Source organism: Ochotona princeps, chromosome 11, assembly GCF_030435755.1.
Source record: "Ochotona princeps isolate mOchPri1 chromosome 11, mOchPri1.hap1, whole genome shotgun sequence".
Lineage (NCBI taxonomy): Eukaryota > Metazoa > Chordata > Mammalia > Lagomorpha > Ochotonidae > Ochotona > Ochotona princeps.
The window spans coordinates 44807408-44828693 of NC_080842.1; the positions used below are offsets into that span (position 1 = coordinate 44807408).

At 36.1% G+C, this 21286-nt stretch overlaps 1 protein-coding gene across 2 annotated transcripts in view; it reads left to right on the plus strand.

Moving 5' to 3' along the window:
• GABRA4 (gamma-aminobutyric acid type A receptor subunit alpha4) overlaps positions 1–21286 on the plus strand; it is a 61935-nt gene that overhangs the window by 17152 nt on the left and 23497 nt on the right. Inside the window, exons 4-8 of one of the 2 annotated variants that reach the window (XM_004579121.4) lie at positions 151–371; positions 521–603; positions 3117–3260; positions 5763–5915; positions 11082–11341. In XM_004579121.4, the coding sequence (XP_004579178.2) occupies positions 151–371; positions 521–603; positions 3117–3260; positions 5763–5915; positions 11082–11341 (861 nt within the window). Of the gene's footprint in view, positions 1–150; positions 372–520; positions 604–3116; positions 3261–5762; positions 5916–11081; positions 11519–21286 lie in introns of those variants that run through there. The other variant, XM_036496923.2, reaches the window with a different exon arrangement.

The window sequence follows — 21286 nt, forward strand, 5'->3', positions numbered from 1 at the left end:
TTTTACTTTATTGATTTGTGTTCATTTCCTCTCCTATTTTATGAGGGGCAACTTTTTTGAATTGGAAAGAGCCTAACATTTAATGCATTCTTTCTGTATATGTAGTGTAGTCATCTGTGATTTGAACGAATCACACACTAATTTCCTTAGGAATATACAATGGATGTATTCTTCAGACAAACGTGGATTGACAAAAGGCTCAAATATGATGGCCCCATTGAAATCCTGAGATTGAATAATATGATGGTAACAAAAGTGTGGACACCTGATACTTTCTTCAGAAATGGAAAGAAATCTGTTTCACATAACATGACAGCTCCAAATAAGCTTTTTAGAATCATGAGAAATGGCACCATTTTGTACACAATGAGGTAATCTTTTCCTTCTGCTCCTTCCTCTTTTATCCTGTCTTCTCTAAGTTCCCCCGTCTCCCCCTTTCTCCTCTCCTTTCCATTTTAAGGAGCTATAAAACTATTGCAAGAAAGGATTGATTCTATTTCACTGCATTTTTCCTTCATAGACTTACCATAAATGCGGAGTGTCCTATGAGATTAGTGGATTTCCCCATGGATGGTCATGCTTGTCCTCTGAAATTTGGGAGTTGTAAGTTACAATAAAAATGTTATTTTAGTCTGTGATTACCTTATGTGAGAAATATGTATCCCTGTGATTTTTCATAATACAACGTTTGAATCATGATCCAAGAATGATAGCATAAGGTTTGATTTTTAGAGATTGCTCATTAGTTAATTTTTCTAAATAAGGATTAAAATGAACCCCTCATTTGTTCACACAACGAGAAACCTATTTACATATGTAGTATAGGTAAACAGTCATAATTAACAGTTGATGATCTGTGGTGAAATTCACTTCATGTATTGGTGATAAAAAATAGAAAATTATTTTGGGAGGTAGTTTAAAAGTTTCTATTGTAAGCAGAACGCTTTATAGAAGGTTTGGGAAAAGCCAAAGATTAAAGCTTCCAGATATGACATAGGTTAAACAGCATGAACATCACTGTTACTGTGGAAGTATTTAAAGCATACTCCAAAGCACAGAAGGGGTGCGCTAGGATAATCTCGCACCTGGTTTGTCACGTTAAGGAGTTTGGATCTATGCTTTGGAGAGCCTTAGAAAGCTTTACAAAGTAGTCTGCCATTTTTTGATATTCCAAAATTTCCATTTGGCTTTCACACGGGGTTTGGGTTGTGGAAACGCTAGAGTGCAGAATACAAGAGGTAGAGGCTTCTGGTTCAGTATAAACAAAGATGGTGTGGTTTAGTTGAAGATGCTCCTGGAAGAGAAACATTGGACTAGATGAATTAGGGAAATTCTGTAGAGTTGAAAGCAAGTGGCTGAGCTGAGTGGATCAGAAAATTGATTTGAGATTCGTTGCTCAAGTTTCCTTCTCTGACAGAGTAGCAAAGTGTGATCGCGTCTTCTAAGGTCGTCTTCAAATATTTGATTCTATTAGAATTTACAAAAGAAAAATGTTTGCTTTTACTATTGCTTCACACTCTTAGGTGTGTTAATTATAAAATGATCTCTTGCTGTTATTCTTGCTCAGGTTTAACTTAATGAGAATCAGAAATTGTTCTTTTTTGTAACCCCAATATTACAATATTCAGTGGCTTAACTTGAAGCCAGAGAGAAATTATTTGCTTCTTGACCAAAGATTTAATGAAAAGATAAAAATCAGAAAAGTGCACAGAGTGATATTCTTTCCAGAATTAAAATCTATTTGTGCTGCAATAATTCAAATTTCATCCAACGGACTTTTTATTTAGAAGTCTTTTATGTATCTTATACTGTGTAGTTCTCACAGAGATTCGTGACTTGAATATAGTTGGTGCTCAGTCAGGATTTGTATTAAGTAAAGCAATCACATCTTAGAAGCTGGTGTTCAGAGGCTGAAGGTTAAAGAGAGGTAAATTAAAATCAGTAAATGTCCTTAATGATTCAGGAAATAGAAAAATACAATTTAGCCTTATTTGCAATTTAGAGGGATGATGAAGTGGAGGAAACAAGTTATTCTCGGAAGGGTAGCAAAGAGAAGGATACCTGCTATAGACGAGAACATAGGATATAAACATTTTCAATATATGAGTGAATTTTAGGAGATGAACACTGACACATAGCTGTAAACTGTTCAATGTCAAAATCAGCCTCATACTTTATTTTGCAAGGTCGTTTGTAAAGAGAGCCTCCCTAGGTGTTGACTCATTTTGAAGATCACAATTTCCGCTGAAGACCTGCCGTGCTCTGGCCATTTTGGGATGGTTTCTGGGGAGGAGGTGGCACAACATTCATTTTGATTCTTTTGAACTTATTTGTGTGTGAGCCAGACCGTCTGTTCTGGGTAATCTGGTAAGCAAGCAGCTGGTCTCCATTTGAACTGTACAATAGGAGATGGGTCTAAATTGCTGCCGGCAGGGATTTGTTGAAGATGGAAGGGAAAGTGTACTGATTGTAAGAGTTGAAAGGTAGTGGAACTGGTTGTATAATTATATTCCCTGGAGGGTTTTACAAAGAGCACTGCCAGTTGTCACTGCACAACAGTTCCTAAATCGTCTGGATTTTGCCCTGCTCAGAATCTAGAATAGGTGACCCCCGGAGAGCTCTCCCACCAGTAACATTTGGTTTTGTTTTTATTGTTATGTCATTATAGGAAGCATCTGGTATGCTTCTTAATGGCAGTGCTGCACCAGGATGGAAGATATCAGTATTGGTCATACAGTGATGTGTTAGAAGTGAAACAAGCAGGAGTTTGACAGTACTGTTTGGGGGGTTGATATGGCTGCTTCTCAGTGGCTTATCCTGTTATCATGAAATCACATCTATGAGAACAGATGCAAATGTCACCTTTTTCAAAGTCCTGGCTTTAGTCTTTCCTTCCCTAACTTTTTGGCATAAAAACAATAAATTCTGCAGAGTTGCAAGACTATTTGTTCAGTGCCTACAGTTTCTGAAGTAGTAATCGTTTTTATAATGAATGATACATGATATATCATAATAAATCTCATGTGTATTCTATTTTTCTTGGACATGCATAATAAACTTAAGGGTTGAACACCAATGCTAAGAAGAAAGCACTGACTCAATCTGCTCTCGTTCAGATGCGTATCCGAAGAGTGAGATGATTTACACCTGGACAAAAGGTCCTGAGAAATCAGTTGAAGTACCAAAGGAATCATCCAGCCTAGTCCAGTACGACTTGATTGGGCAAACTGTATCGAGTGAAACTATCAAATCAATTACGGGTGAGATCCTTCATGGTTGAAACCAGTATGTTCCTTACTACCAGCAGCAGAGCTGTATCCTAGCTTTTTCTCTGAAGCATCCAGGTTTTCAGCGAAACAACAAACATTTCCAGAAAGAATCAATGCACAAACAGTTCAGACTGCTATTCATGTACTCAATCTTAATTTAGTATTTTACATTTGAACTTGGTGAGATATGAGAAGTGGTTTCGTGTTCATATTCAGAAATCAACGCTAGCAATCAAATACATTAAACCTAGCTTTAAGAAAAATATGAGGCTGGAAGTTTGACCCTGCATATTTTGGTGCTTTCCAAAATTTTTATCTTCTCTTCCCCCAGCAAAGTAAAACAAAAATTTAAAGTTTAATTATAAAAACTGTTGATGGTATACATTTAAGTGCTTACAAGAATAGATGAATGGCTTTAATTGATGATTCTTGATTTCTTTGGAATATGAATGGAAATGATCATAGGATATAGTTTAACATTCCTAATGGGACAATCAGTATTGGTTTTTGCAAAATTGTTTCTTGTATACACACATCATAAAAAAAATACTTGGTAGTTGTTTTAGTCTGTTTGGGCTGCTAAAACAAAGATTCCATAAAGTAGATATATAGATATCTTATAAATACTTATTTCTTGAAGTTCTGGAGTCTTGGAAATCCATGACAAGATGCTAGCAGATTCATTGTCTAGGGAGAACTCATTTTCTGATTTATAGAATAGGACCTTTTCAGCATATCCTGACAACATTGTTCCATTGTATTTGACTATTAAAATTCTCATAACCATCCCATGGCCTTGATACTGTTACTATCTTCATTTCACAGTTGAGGCAGACATCAATGCAATTTATTTTTACCTTGCCTGAGTCCTATAGCTAATAAATAGTAAAACCCGAAATCTAGCCACTAGCATCCTAACTTCTGAAAACCTTAAAAGGCCTTGCCTGTCAGATTACAATGTTAAAGTTTTGTTAATAGGAAATGGACAGTCAGTACATATCTGGAACACAGCTCTGAGGGGCTGAAGGGGTTTTTTTTGTTGCATTTTATGAAAAAAAAATTCAAGAAGTAAATTCATTGGAATGATATTGTCAGGGACTGGGGCAGGAGACTAGAACAGCAGAAGATATTGGCCAAAGGATTTCAAATGTCAGTTTAAAAAGAGTAAGTTCTGGATGATAACTATACAGAATAGTGCCTTTAGTTAATAACACTGAGTTGTATTCTTTGTCTTGAAGGAAAGATCGTGAGTCTTCTCACCACACATGCAAATAGTAAGATGGAAAGACATTTTTTGAGGCGACGGAAAGGATTATGGCATAGGTTGTGCTGATCACAGATGTGTACTCTTCTGTGATGTCATCAACTTGTATGCATTTACTATGCGCGCATTTCTGTGTCAATTATATCTAAATGAAGGTTTTTTTAACTAGGTAAATTATATTATGGAAAAATAAAATAAATATGTGGGTTTTGTTTAAAAGAAAAGTAATTTAGTCTACCTTCTCCTCTATTAAAAGTCTCTTGTATACATCCACAATCCTGCGTGACATTAATGGTAGCACATCTCTCTTTTAAATTCCCATGACTTATCTTCACAACACCTGTTACAACTGTCATCATTTTGAGGAAACCTTCTGAAACAGCACTGTAGTCACCAATTATGAAATGACACAGTGGCCTTAACCTGTCATCTGGCCAGGAAAAAAAATTCACTTTTGAAAAACACTCATTTTCCTGTCTGAAATTTAAACTGTATCTGGAAGAATCCAAGTCTGTAATTAAGACCTCTATTTCTAAATAGCTGCCTTAACATATTCCTTTCAGATATAACAGTAATAGTGTTTATCAGCAGCTCAAGCAATCCTATGGTTTGGTTTGCTCATCAGGTCTTTAGGTTTTCATCTTTGTAACAAACATGCTTGAACTGAAGGATAGCAAACAAGGCATGTCTTCACACTCTGCATATCTGTTTGTATTTTTCTAAATGCAAATAAAGCTAACATAATTTCTCCCTATGACTGTGTGTGTGTGCATGTATGAAATACGTATGAATGATTTACATACACAAAACTATAACGTTTTCTAAAAATGTGAAATATATAAGGGAAATTTACTATTTTCAAAAAATCAGGCTTCCCTTTTCCATGCATATGATGGATAACCATGTATTTATGTGTGTGTGTGTTTTCATTTTTCCTGCAATTTTCTCTTAAAGTTACGTCTGCTTTCCACTTTAAAAGAAGCTAAAAATGAAAGCTAGTTTCTTTAGCAGTATTAGACCTTTGAATCGGAGGGTATTTCAGTAATTTATTAAAACTATAACATTTAAAAAGCTTTAGTCTACTAAATTGCTTAGTCACTATAGAGGACAAAAATATTCTGTATAATGCTTTCAAATCTCATTTGCTGTGTGGTATATAATATATATGTGACACTCTTGACTCATGTCCTGCAGGACCAATAATGCCTTTTTCTCATGTTTCTTGGCAGGTGAATATATTGTTATGACGGTTTACTTCCACCTCAGACGAAAGATGGGTTATTTTATGATTCAGACATATATCCCATGCATTATGACAGTGATTCTTTCTCAAGTTTCATTTTGGATAAATAAGGAATCAGTTCCAGCTCGGACTGTATTTGGTAACCACAATTCATTTCTTGGTCACGCATTGCATTCTGATTGTAGTTCATGGGAATTACTTTTAAATAGTTCAAAAAAGACACTAAATAGAAATAAGTTAACCTGTATGGAATAAAACATCACACACGTTTTCATTTTGTTAGGCCATACCAGTTGTTAAGGCTTGGGAGGGTATTTGCAGTCTGCCCACTACTTGGGCCATACATCCAATTTCCTCTTGAGAACCAGGGAAGTATAGACCAAGTGTGAATTGGGATATGATTTCATTTTCAGGGATATCCTTGGGTTTCTAGCATAATGCTGTGTAATTGAATTAAAATTACACTTAGGTGTTAGAACGAACTGCACTGGGAGCTTAAAATAAAACAAATAAAAGTCATGGCTGAATGAATATGAAAGTCTTAGAATAATTTGGCATTTAATAAAGAGGAACAAAATGCAAATGGTTAAATGCATTGAGTTGGAAGATATTACATTCTTTTCAGCCCATAATTATGATTTTTGCTTTTCCTTTTTACAGTTGCTGCTTATGAAGTCCACAACATATGTATTTAAAGTTTCTGTGAATGTTAATAAGTCTTACATGCCAGCCATGCTTTAAGATAATAAAATCAGTTGTAATTACTTATTTTAAGGTTAACATCTTTTCCTATCTTCTGTTTATTGTGAATAGCAAAGCATTTGTATGTACTTACCAGATGCTCTGCCAAGTCTTTAATGTTAATTTTCTCGTTTAATACACTAATCTTTTCTAACACTTACTTGAGAGGCGGAGAGATAGAAATAGAGATGGAAATAGAAACAGGGAGATGGAGAAATAGAGACAGAAAGATACCTGTATGTATAGAGATAGCTAGAGAGATCCCGTCTGTACTTTTCAAATGCTCACAAGCTGGGAGCCAGGAAAACAATGCAGATCTCCTATATAAGTGACATGGGCCCAGTACTTGAACCTTCACCTGCTGCTTTGCAGGGTATGTATTAGTAGTAGCCTGCAATGGAATAAGGATTTGACACTGTAGGATTTGGGCAACCCAATTAGTGTTTGAATTTCTAAGCCATTTGCCTAGTCTGATCTTGTATCTTAATATGTCATATTCTAAGGCAGCCTGACTAGTTGGGAAATATCTGTGGAAGATGAATATGAGATCAAAGTACCTTAATTATTCTCATAAAATATTAATAATTTGGGAGTCTTCATTATTAAAAATGAAGCCTTTCTTTCTATTAGGCTTTACAACTAAAAATTACTGTGCCAGTATTACCAGATCTTCTTCCAGATACCTTTCTTATTACTTGGGAGTAATTATTAATATTTTGCATTTCTGGATTTACACAAAATAGAATTGGCAAAATGTTATTACAGATGCATTTTTAAGTTTTATTTAATTTATATAAAGTGAGCAATACCCAATTAGGTTCACATAGGCATTACAAGATTTTTACTAAGATCTTAAGGAACTTCTGGAATAGAATGCATTGATATAGCCAAGGCTACAGTAATGAGAAGGTGATCGTGCTGTGAGTACAGGCTCCAGAGGCAGAAAGCCCAGGTTGAATCCCAGCATCCACCATTTACTATCTTAATATTCAGTGACTCTCTTCTGCCTGTTGGCTCATGGTACACCTACCTCATAGGGTTTCTGTGAGGATTAAATGAACCAATGGGCTGAAGCTCTTGAAGTAATGCCTAGCACATAATAAATACAATATAAGTGTTGTATGTCATTTCATGCTGTCATGTGTTTCTTTTCAAAGTTACTACTAGATACCAAAAGTGAATATCCTTCAGAGTTTATAATATTGTAATTTGGTTGATAAGCTTTGAAGATTTTCTCAACAAACTATTTTACATTATGTCTAAACTAAACTAAATGATAATATCTCTCAAAATGAAAGACATTTTCAGAGGTCTGGAGAATAATATCATTAATTACAACTGTTCAGCCAACATTTCTATCTGAAAAAGATATTACAAGGAAATTAAGTAGCACAAAGTAATTGTCCTAGTAGTGTTAACAATTTTTTTTCATATTCTGAAATAATCATATTATTCAAGCTTTGTAATAACTTAGCAATTAAGGTATTGCTATTTTTTATTCATAAGGAGTATGGTTCAGGGATATTAGAGAACTTAAATAAAGTTGCATAACTATAAGTAGCAGACCCAATTTATCCATTCTGTCTCTACCAGGGATATTAAAATAGGAACCTTTGGAAAATTTCTCATGCACTGGGGAGATTATGTGGATGTGTGTTAATTGTTGGATGTAGATAGGCTTTTCCATTTGAAATATGAAGTTTTTATAGTATGTACCCATATGTCAAGATATTGGTATTGATCAATCATGAAAAGTAAATGCAGAGAGATCAGTATGAACATACTGTAAAAATTAATGATGGCTTTGAAACATTCTCAGGACAGATGATGGCTAAGGCATTGATAATATGTACACTGTGTAGATGCAGAGAAACTGTTGATTCCTTTCTAAAGGACTGGTTTCTGTTTGTTGTTCCTTTGGTATTAATTTATTTAATTAAATGTTCCACCTAAAATCGGGGCAATAAGAACATCACTGTATTATTAGTGCCTTCCTCACATTTAAATGTCAGCTAGAGAAAATGTTCTAACATCTAAAGAGATGCTATCTTTCATACATTTAGCCAGTTGTCTATGTCAGCTAATTTCCTAGTTTTGCCAATAGACATAAATAGAAAATGAAATGTCTGAAAGGCTATTACACAAACTTTGAAATCAAGTTTATATAATTTTTTTAAAGATTTACTTATTTCTATTGCAAAATCGGATATGCAGAGAGGAGGAGAGACAGAGAGGAAGATCTTCTGTCTGATGATTCACTCCCCAAGTGACTGCCACGGCCGGTGCTGTGCCGATCCGAAGCCAGGAGCCAGGAACTTCCTCCATGTTTCCCATGTGGGTGCAGGGTCCCAAGGCATTGGGCCTTCCTCGACTGCTTTCCCAGGCCACAAGCAGGGAGCTGGATGGGAAGTGGAGCTACCGGGATTAGAACTGGTGCCCATATGGGTCTCAGCACATTCAAGGCAAGGATTTTAGCCACTAGGCCACCTATAAAATTTAAATTTTTATGAATGGTTTATTTTGATTTATTGTTAAACACTGTTTTCCAGGGTCAGCACTATGGCATGGTGATCAAAGCCAGTGCCTGGGGATCTGGAATCCTATACTGGGGCTAGTTCAAGTCCTATGTGTTGACTTCCAGTCACATTTCCTAGTAATGACCTGGGAAAGCAGCAAAAGATGTTCCAATGCTTGTGTCCCCACACCAACATGGGAGACTCAATTGATCCTCTTAGCTTATGACTTGCTTTTGGTCTGGGCCAGCCCTGGCTATTGAGGCATTCAAATAAAAACAAATTTCTGAAATTTTTTTCAGAGTCAGTTTAGGGTTTATTCACGCATCTTGCAGTCAGTATGAGAATTGTGCCATTTTTCCGAGATTTAAATTGGAAGTCTAAATATTCTAAGGTATCTTTCTGAAATAAAGTCTGGTGAATTTTAAGTTCATTTTTTATAGATATATAGGCATTTATATGTTTGATTGAATTAATTTTAAAATCTATTTTAGAGTAATAAAATACTATAATTGTTATAAAAATTGAAAAATATATTATGAAAGCCTCAAAATTCTTTTTCTGAAGAGTTTATATGGTTAGTGAGTGCAATTTCTCATCCTTGAGCCCGGAAATTCAGAAGGCACCTACTATTCAGAGGAAAGGGAATGACAGAACTGGAACAATGTGTTTTTCATGACATTTATACTGTGCCTGACACTATGTGAAATATTATGTTATTAAATACAGGAGCAATACCAGACATATCTGTCCTCAAAGAGCCTGTGCTCAGTGGGCTTGGTAACAAGGCTTGTACGTTTGGAGTAGCTAGTCCATGGCAGAGCAAAGATGAGAATAGGTGCTGAGTTTAGGCAACAATGTTTATTCTGGATTAAAATACCAATCTTTCTTTATTGCTGTATGGGGCTCATTATCACTGCAGTTGAACTTGTATCATTTGCTTTTCAGCTGGGAATTGGCATGGACTGGAATATACAATTTAGATGCCTTCATCATCTACTTCATCATCATCACCACCATCACCACCATCATTATTACCCACCCCCCCAAAACCTGGGTGTGTCAACTTTAGGACCTACCTTAGTCATTCAATAGAATAAGTTCAAATGGATAAATAATCCCTGTCAGACATTTTCAGCCTTAACTAGACGATATGAGTCAGATAGACATAAAAGGACAACTGTACCAATGTGAGCATCTTTCAATAACACATTGCTCTGCAATTCCAAAGGCAGGAGGAATTTTTACACTGAGAGTGGGAATCAGCTTTCTTCTAGACTGAGGAGATAGATTTGGGATTGCAGTGCTTTGAAATATGCTGATACAAAAAGCAGGATCTCTGTGCTTGCTGCGAATACTTCTTCCAGTCATAATGTGGTGGCCTGTATATATATCCAATCTTTTGAAAGCCAAGTTAGTCTAGAAGCCTGTGGAGGAATACATTTTTGTTGTTTTCAATAGCTGAGCTCTTGCACAGCTAGCAAATTTATTGTCTTCATTCAATAGGTAATCTTCAATTAGAAAGGTAAGAAAGTCCTGTGTATTGCTTGTGTTTTGTTTGGCAGTGATTCTCACTAGCAGGAGGCCATGCCTAGGCCAGATTTTCTGATGCTAAATTCAAGAGGCCAGGCTAGTATTTCCCTACATTCAACTCCTTTTGATATCCACCACTCTAATGAGTCTCCCTTCCTGCAAAATGTTTTGGATTTCACAGGCATGTTGACTTAGGACTTATATACAGCTGCATACAGAGTATATTGTACAAATCTTTACCTTTATCTGATAGGTGGATGCAAAATAAAGCCCAATAAGTACTCTAAACTTGGTTAAATCAAGTTCTGATTATTAGAAAGGTCAGGATTTGAACCATATCTGTCGCACTATAAAGTCTGTGCTAACTTCATTGACTCATTAGATAGTTTTCATTTAAGCTGTTCCTGGCTTTGTTAAAACCTCTTTCCACCTACTCTCCTGTAAGGTTTTCATTTTCAAGGTTTTGAAAAGAAATAATACAGAAAGGATTTATGTCTGTTTCCTTGTTTGCCTTCAAGGTATAACCACAGTCCTCACCATGACCACACTGAGCATCAGCGCACGCCATTCTCTGCCCAAAGTGTCCTACGCTACCGCCATGGACTGGTTCATTGCTGTCTGCTTTGCTTTTGTGTTTTCGGCTCTGATTGAATTTGCTGCTGTCAACTATTTCACCAATGTTCAAATGGAAAAAGCCAAAAAGAAGAAGTCTAAACTCCCTCAGGAAAATCCAGCTGTTCCAGTGCTAAGAGAAAAGCATGCTGAAGCACCTGTGCAGGTATTTAACTAACACTCTTTCTGTTTGAAATTTCAGCAATTTGGTTAAGTTAATATTGATAGAGAAAAGCTGAGAAACTGAGAATTTCATTGACAATGTCTTAGTCATTTAAAATTCAAACATAAAAAGATATTTATGAATTGAAACTCTAGAACAGTGATTAGATATAGCTTAAAAACTGAACAACTCTGAATGAATTAGCAGCAGGTCAAGATGATTTTTTTTTTTTAATTTCCAGATTAAAAGCTTTTGACAGATTAAGAGGAACCTGTGGTAGCTAAGAGTGGGTTAGGTAGGCATTTTGGTAGAATTCTTTGAAGAAGGTAAAATTCTTAGTGCATACCCACCTTACAACTACTTGATGGGGCTTACCAGCACCTATGCCTTTCAAATACACAAGAAAACAAAACCAGTAAAAGTGAAAACTCATAGTTGAAATTGATGCACGCCCAGGGTAGAAAATTCTTTACCTAAAATGACACATGTAAGAGATGGCAGATAACACAGTAAAAACTGCTGTAATTTAAAAATTGGCACCTAGAGATTCTGATTTAAAATAAGTGTCTTATTCTCCATGTGTAAAAATAGCAGTCTTAATGAAAGTAGGAATGGAAACTGGAAGCCTTTCTCATTTTTTCTCTGCCCTCCACTCCTTCTCCATCATTCCACTCTCTTATTCTCTCTCTGTTCGGCTTCTCTCTTGAAAGAATAGACAAATGTACAGTCTATTGTCAATGCCACCATGAACCCAAATGTAAATGTATAGACGCCATCAGTGTTATTCTCTGTAGATGGCATCTCAGACTCTTACTCCTTTCATTCATTCAACAGATTCACTTACCAGATATAGATACAGATACATAGATATAGTAGATACATAGATATATAAACATTTGTCAAGCCTTGGTAGGGATGCAGGAATCAATAACATGCCATAAAAATTCCATCCAGTATCCTACATATATTTAGATAGTGCAGGGGAGGGGAGGTAGATAATTTGCAAACACCTAAGAAGTAAAATAAGTATTGTGCTAGATAGTGTTAATGCGATAGTGCTAAGTAAAAGAAGCGTGAAGAGGACGGAAATTGTTGTATAAGAGAAGATGACAGTTGAGTGGACCAGTTAGTTGTCCACCTGGCAAAAACATACTGGTCGGGGTCCTGGAGTTTCTAGTCTGCTCCTGCATAGGCCTGGGGTGCTACTACTCTGCTGAGAACATTGATGACAGGCAGACAAACACAGTGCTCTGAACTGAGCAAGTTAAGATAGTTCACAGTTGCCTTGGCACCAGCTCATCAAGATTTTCACAATTATCAGAATATGCTTTGTATCCCACTCTCAGGTTAAAAATTATTCACTGAATATGCAGTTTTATTCTTATTTTCCATCCCTCACCAAAGCCCTTTTTGTCTCTTATGATTGTTTTCTTTTGGTTGATGTGTTGAAGCCCTAATAAAAGAATTCTATTCATAAGTTCTTTCCAAAATCCAGTTGGTTTATTTATTTTAGTATTTCTCTCTCTAATTATCAACTGAACACCACATTTTATTTATATCTATTTTACAAGTTAATTTTATTCATGATATTCTCATTTCCTGAGTTTATTTTTTAGTAATGTGTTTTCGTTGCTTTTTATTTAATATTTCCTTTGCTCCAATGAGATTTAGATTGCATACAGCTTTGCTCATACTTCATAAGTATTGGTGTACAATATTATCATAATTATTTCTTAAATGTTCTGTAATTATGTTGCTGCTTTTTTCTGTGGGCTAAGATTTATTTGGGGACAATATTAAAATTTTTATGTGGATTATTTTTGTTGCACCAACTCAAAATATTATTTTTACAGTTGATTTGAATGTTGCAAGCATTTCCATTGTACCTTGTTATACTAAAAGATTGTAAATGTTTAAAAATAATTATAAAGGAGTTACTTTTTAGTGATTCAACCCATTTTATTTAAACTTATGTTATCCGTCTTTTAGCATCTCACCCCTATAGTAGGTGATGGCTCAGGTCCTTTGGTCCCGGAAAGCACTTGTGTGTCCTGGGGTGAGTCCCAGGCTCTGAGTTTGACACGGTGCAATCCCAGCGATTGCAAGCATTTGAAATCTGAACTACAGAAATGGTGGATTTCTATGATTCTCCCTCAAATTAAAGAAAAAAATTACCTCCTTAGTAATTTTTCAAATATGAAATATTTGCAATTTCTTCTAATATTACAAGATGACTCTGATTTTTTCTTTCAACTATTTTTATCAGATGATAGGCTATTCCACTTGTAGAAAGTTGTAGTTGCTCTATTTTCTTACCTAGCTATTTCGTTGCATCATGAAATAAGTTTTCATTTTTCTCCTATATAAAACTTTTTCTTTTGAAGCTTAATGAGGCTGATTTTTTTTAGTATTTTTCATTAGTTAAAAAAAATTAACTTCAGCATTAAATTTTTGCCATTTTTTTCATTATTCATCCCTTCCCCATTTTCCTTGCAAGTTATAAATCTTTTTTAAAAAATTATTTGCAGGTAGGGCATTATTGTTGCATGCTGGGTTAAGATACAGTTTACCATATTGGAATGCCAGTTCGAATTGCCACCCATAAGGAAACCTCAATGAGGTTTCTGTTGCAGCCTTTTGGGAATGAATCAGTGGATGGAACATTCTGTCTCTCTCTCCCTCTCTTTCTGTCTTCCTCCTTCTCTTCCTTTCTCTCTATTATTCTGCCATTTCAATAAATAAAACAAACAGAGCTTGTAAGATTGTACCGTAGCTGGTGTAACTGCATTCAATTATGAGCAACATTTTCATGTTCCAGTTGCTCTAATTTGAATCCATCTTCCGGATAGTAGTATTGATAAGATGACTGAAGTGCATGGACTCTACCACCCACATGGGAGACTCCTTGCTCCTGGCTTTAGCCTAGCCCAGCCCAGCCCTGGCCACTGAAGCCATCTGAGGATGGAAGATTTTCTCTTTCTCTCCCCTCCCACCTCTCTTTCTCTCTGTAACTTTGAATTTCAAGTAAATAAATAAATATTTGTGTAAATTAATCTTAAGAAAGAAAGATGTATTTGGATTGACTTCTCAACATATATCAGATGAGAGCATCCCTAGGAGGGGTTTAAGCCACTGTACCACAATGTTTGAACCTGTGTATCATTTTCATATCAATACTGATAAACTTGAGATTTTCTGATAATATTGAGGTTATAAATATATGCCTCTCATGATCCTATTAATTTCCTTAACCTCCAGATTGTTGATGCAAAGATTTCAGTCTTGGAATATACTCTATTTATGTGTTTGTATGATTTTCTGTGTTGAAAATGAACATATACAGTTCTCTTTTCATTTTCCCCAAGTAATGAGGCTCATTACTCTAGTGCTGCAATAAAATATTATAAAGACTTGGATTTATCATTTAATTAGAATAAAACTGTTCTGTAGAATTTCCAAAAATGGGAAGAGAACGAATGGTTCTCAATTTTCTCCCTAAAATTTATCTCTTAACTACAGCAATTACTATTGATAGTCAGTGCTTAGTTAAGCTCCTTTGCTTGGCTTAGGAAATTTTGACTCAGAAAGTCTTTTTTTCATCCTGGTCCAGCTGCTCCATAAGCATGACATGTGAAGGTCAAGAAAAACAGAACTTGTGAAGGACATAAAGTTGTCCATTGAAGTGTTGAAATGGACTTTGAAACAAACCTACTCAAAAATAGGCATTAACTGCTTCATGCGCTTTACATATATGACTGTATAACAGCGTAGGTCTCCATAGCAGTTTACTTGAAGAATGTCTGTGTTTTTGTTACAGTAATTAATAGCTTGAGTCCACCTGTCTTCCTGCATCCATTTCCCACTAAAGTGCAACTGACTTTGGATTATCAGTTGTAACTGAATGATTTCTATATGAATTTCAACACTGAAAGTTGAAAATGCAGTTAACATTAAGGGGGAATAGGATGGGAGTTGTGGTGCATCAGGTTAAGCTGATTATTGGGACATCCCTTATTAGAATGCTAGTTTGAGTCCTGGCTATTCCACTTCTAATCCAGCTTCCTGCTAATATGGCTCAGAGGCAACAGGTAGTCTAAATACTCCGGTTCCTACAACCACCTGGGAGGCCTTTATAGAGTTCATGATTCCCAGCTTCAGCCTGACCCATTCCTAGCTGTTAGTGATATTTGGGGGAGTAAGCCATCAGATGGACAATATCTCTGTCTCTCTCTCTCTCCCTCTCAATGAGCCTTTCAAATAAATAAATAAATAATCTTTAAGAAAATTAAGGGAGGGTGATAACAAAAAAACAAAGATGGATATAGAGAAGGGTCTCAAGAAGGGGAAAATATACTGTGAAGTACACAGTAGCAAAAAGTACACTTGCTTTTGTACAGCAAGTAGTATCTGAAATTATTGCTATCCTCTATTTAAGAATCTTCTAGACCTAATCTTTAATTTTATAATATTGTTTTGCTTAAATTTTTTTCACATTCAAGTGCTATGTTTTTACCTAGCTAAATGGCGGGTTAATTAGTAAAACAGATATTGAAGTTATACTTTGTTCTCCCATACCTCACACAGCATACTTAACTGTTTATTGATGATGGGCCGGTTTTAGAAATTGTATAATACGAAATTTTGTTTTTCTAAGAGCCAATATGCTAATCACTAAATTTACATATAGCTATCTTTGTAACATTCATCTTCTTCAGAAGTAAATATGAACATTAAGGAGATGTTAACATGAACTTTTGGGACAGAAAACATATATTTCTAGCATTGATATTCTTTTTTTCTTAAGATTTATTATTATTGGAAAGCCGGATATACACAGAGGAGGAGAAACAGAGAGGAAGATCTTCCATTCGATGTTTCACTCCCCAAGTGAGCCGCAACGGGCCGATGCGCGCCGATCCGATGCCGGGAACCAGGAGCCTCTTCCGGGTCTCCCATGCGGGTGCAGGGTCCCAAAGCTTTGGGCCGTCCTCGACTGCTTTCCCAGGCCACAAGCAGGGAGCTGGATGGAAAGTGAAGCTGCTGGGACTAGAACCGGCGCCCATATGGGACCCTGGGGCGTTCAAGGCGAGGACTTTAGCTGCTAGGCCACGCCGCCGGGCCCCCTAGTATTGATATTCTGATGATCATGTACTGGTTGTCGCCCGGCTGTAGAACATGATGTTTGGTCTGCGTGCACTTTGTGTAATGATGAGCCTGAGGTGTACTTGTCAGTGGTTGCTCTTCACTGGTGTGCTGCAAAACAAGAGTTGGCAAATCTGTGACTGCAGCTTGTACTTGGAGGATAGGGCAGCTAGTTGTTCTCTGATCACGTCAGTTGTATCACTTCCACAAATATCAATGACTGCGAGTGACATTAGTATTAAATATGGTGACTTCTAGGGATTGGTACTACAAAAACTTCATTCTGTTCCTAAAGGGTATACTGACTGGGTTAATTTCAAATTTTTCTTTCAATCACACTATCAAAAAACCTCTTAGAATGCTGTTCTATAGTTTAAGCTAATAGAAAAAAAAAACAAAAATAAACTCGCTTTTCCATTTGTCCTTACTTATTTAATTTTTAAGCAATTTAGCTTAAAATCTCTTGACTTGGCACTTTGTAAAAGGAATGAAACCATACTTGTAGTTTATTTGACATTTAGGTGTGTTTGTGATAGAAGCCTAGTGATATATTATTTGGAGCTTAAATACTCAAATACCTCCACAAAATTATGTAGTTTTAAGTATCAGATTTTCTGTAGGTAGTAATGGTTTGTAGGCAGGACTGATAATTTAATTGCAAAACTATTAAATGGCTTAAATATTTGAAATGCCAGGATTATGTCTTGTTCCCAGCCATTCTAAAAAATTGTGTCATAATTTCCAGTGTAGAGAAATAGCATACTTAAGAGACTAGCATGCTTAAGAGGAGAGCTCAGCTAGTTAACAAACATTTGCAGGCAGCTATTAGACACCAATCACCATGCGAACAGCAAAGGATTCAAAAGCAAAAACTGCAAAGTGCATTTGGAGAAGCTCTTAATCATGCTATTTTGAGTAGCTGCATTTGAATTGAAGTATGATCTGGTTATTGGATTTAGAATAATATATACATGCTTATTATTACATAACTTTACTCTCAGATTATTTCTACTACCTGAGATCTATCAGCTAGCTCTACATTCTGTACAATCTCGATATTCAATGCATGCCTACAAAGGCATATACTTTTGAAATACCTATTAAATGTCAATATATCAGATATATCAACATACACAGATATGGGTATGTCAGAGCACATACTTATTTTACGAGTTAAAATAAATATTGGCAATTTGCAAAATGCTGTGAAGTAGAGATACTGAGTAGTGATAAACCATATGAGAGACAATTAAGTTCAGATTTTAAATTACTTTTGAAATGCGGAAGAGGGCATGCTAATGGATATCATTGAAAGTGGAGAAAAGGGCCTGGTGCGGTAGCCTAGTGGCCACCGGGATCCCATATGGGTGCCAGCTCTAATCCTGGCTGGCCCGCTTCCCATCCAGCTCCCTGCTTGTGGCCTGGGAAAGCAGTCGAGACTGCACAAAGCCTTGGGACCCTGGACCCACATGGAAGACGCAAAAGAGGCTCCTGGCTTCTGATTGGCTCAGCTCCAGCCATTGTGGTTACCTGGGGAGTGAATCAGTGGACAGAAGATCTTCCTCTCTGTCTCTCCCTCTCTCTGTGTGTATTTGACTTTCCTAAATAAATAAATAAATAATCTTTAAAAGAAAAAGAAAATGGAGAAAAAAAGAATCACCTTCATTTGTCTACTGGAATAGTATTCTATATATTTTGATGATGTTAGGAACAATGTCATATGTAAAGAAAAAATCAGCCTTTCCATTATAATTGAAGATTTAGATTCTTTGTTTTTCCAGAAAGGGAAGCACCATCAATTTAATGCTGCATTTGGAGAACTGGCTATATTGGCTAGCGCTTATGGAAGGAGTAAGATTTGTTAACCTGGCATATAACGGTGGGGTGTGTTACGTATGTAGATGATATACAGTTATAGATGATATGGTTTGTTTGTATATTTGACACACATATCACACCCAATGAAGCAGCTGTGAAACCTATTTTGTATACAGTTTGGGAAGGAGGCAGACCATCCTTGAGTACCTACTGTGAGCTGCTTGTCCTGCTACTTTCTTTATACCTGTCATTTCGAATCTTTACACCAAAACCCATGAGGAGCTGCTCTTTCATTTTACACAGAATTTGATGGTTCTGAAAACTGAGCCATGGTGAAGTATTTTTTTGGTGAGTTGCCTAGACTATATGTATAGTAAATGGTAGAGTTGGATTTGAGCCTTACGTCTTTGGCATCAGAAAATGAATGCTTTCAAATGCATAGTGTGCCTCTCACCTAGAAATAACTGCAGACAGACATTAGATGAGTTTTGCCTTTCCTCTCGTTTTTCTGGTGTAGCCTTGCTATCACAACCCAATACTCAAGCTTCCTCTTGTCCATTTCATGATGATCGTAAGAGAAATTATAACTAAATATCTGTATTACTATGGATTCATCCACTCTCAATAATAATGCAAGTGTTTATGCTTTGATAACAGGTCTTGTTTTGTGACACAGATACATTAAGAACTGGTTGGATGCAGGGTATTGCTTTTGGGAGCTTTTGTGTCAGATCAAATGAAATACTCAGGTTTGTTTTATGCTTACCTATGTGGCAAAAATGCGCATTTTTCCAACAGCAAAAAAACACCAACTGATGCTTACCATATACCACAGGGCACCTCAAGCATGAACTTACACATTCTCCAATTTTTTTTTCCTGGTGAGGAAATGGAGGCACCTAAAGATCTGAATGATTGGTGCAGTCATGCAGTTACTAGGTAGTAGAACCAAGGCTAAGCCCAGGGACTGTGGGTCTAAAGTACTACTCACTGCCTCACTCTGTGCCCTTCCTCAGCAACCATTAGCACACCTCTGCTGACTTCTGCTGTCCCCCTCACCGCATACTCAGAACCCATCCTTACCATAACTCTTACGAAAACCACATTGCTGTTGATCTTGTTGAAAATGGAAATACTGCCTTGAAACTATCCTATTTACAAACAAACAATATATATCCATTCCAGGGGTGGGAACAGCTGGACCACGGGCTGTATAATGGCCTCCTAGATCATTTATCCTGGGCTGCCAAGGAAACTGCAGGTAGGACTCTAAACTCAACAAATCTCTAGCAGACTAATCTTTAACTGATAATTGTGTGTGGCCTGAGAATGCTAATCCAGGTATTCAAAATGCCCTTGGTAGGAAAAAGATCCCCATTTTTGCATAGTAGTTTGGTTTAAAGAAATAATGAAACCATAGAAAATTACAACTCACTGACCTTCAAATAAACATAAAATACATGTGGATTTTATTTTCAAGGCTATAAATACTGAGTTATCACAGTCATTTCATCTAACCATAGAAGAACCGATCCATAGCTTTTCATTTTCATTTTCTTTTTTTTTTTTTTTGACTTTGTAAACATCAAGAAGTGTTTTAAATGTCACTGTTAGTTTTTGGTGTGCAGAATAACTATATCCAGCTAACAGTATATATTTATAACACATATCCAGGAGAATCATTTTACATGTTGTGGGAAACTTTTAAATAGAGTAAGTGCATAAGAAATTCCTATAGATCGTTTTGACTTCTCATATAATTGATGAGGCTTAATTGGCAGGGAAAATAATATATGCAAGTACCAGACATCTCCACTTGAGAACTCACACTGCTAAAACTGATTCTAAAGATGGTTTAATTATTTATTTATTTCCACTTGAGAGCTTGCGCTGTTAAAAGTGATTCTAATGATGGTTTAATTGTTTACTTATTTGGTGATGGTTTCCCAACAATGTGTGAGGGCCAGCAGGTCTTTTTAGAAAGCAAAAATAGAACCACATCAAAAACAAGCACTTCCCTAAACTACTCTCAGAATTTTGGAACAAGTTCTCCTTCCCAATACACTGAGTAATATTATCTGTTCCTTCTGGTTGATTTGGCAAAGCTGCCAATTTTCCCTCTGGCTCTTTTGAGGAACTAATTTTCTCCCAATATAATATACAGCACGAAGTCACTTTCAGATGCTTTAGCAGGTGCAAGAGACATCAGTTTAGATAGGACTAATCTCATTTCACCTAAATGAATTAGCAGATATCATTCATGAAAAATATCTTTGGTAGCAGAAAAGTATTATGCTTTTTGGTCAAATTTTCAGCGGTTTTAAGAAGAGAATATTTTCCATTCATATCGTCTTCCAGGAAATGTGTTTCTTAATGTTTTCTGATATCTCCAATTCCATAAGATTTTACCCTGTCTAGAGACTTTGCCTCAATAATACATTCCATGCTTTCCAAAGCAATCTTTTTCTTCCCTTAGTAGTGATTTTGCATTTTCACCTTCCTCCTAATGATTCTGTGGCACTCCATGTGTCTCTCAGTCTTTGGCCCTTGAGGTCTTTCTTCAACTTTATAACCCTCTGGGCTTTTTGTGGGTGATCTGCATGTGGATTTACTCTGATCTCATGACTCTCAAAGCAATGTAATTCACTGAATTTCTCTTTTTTGGAGACTCTTTTGGAAGGTAACTTGGGTTAAAAAAAGTTTTATTGTTGCTTTTGAAAACTGTTTGCTAGTTAAAAAAACAGCTTTAGGCTCCACAGTCACAATACTAATACTAGTACTAATACTAATACTATAATACTAATACTACTAATAATAGCTATTCTTGAGAAATTCACAGTAGAGAATGAGAATATTATCACTTTCTTTTTTCTCCTCCCTAAGAAAAGTTCTTCTATGTTTGGTCAGCTTAATGTAAATGTTAGGAACTTCATCAAATATGAAGACAAAACTGTCATAAAATATGAAGTCAGAGGAGGAGGTGTGGGG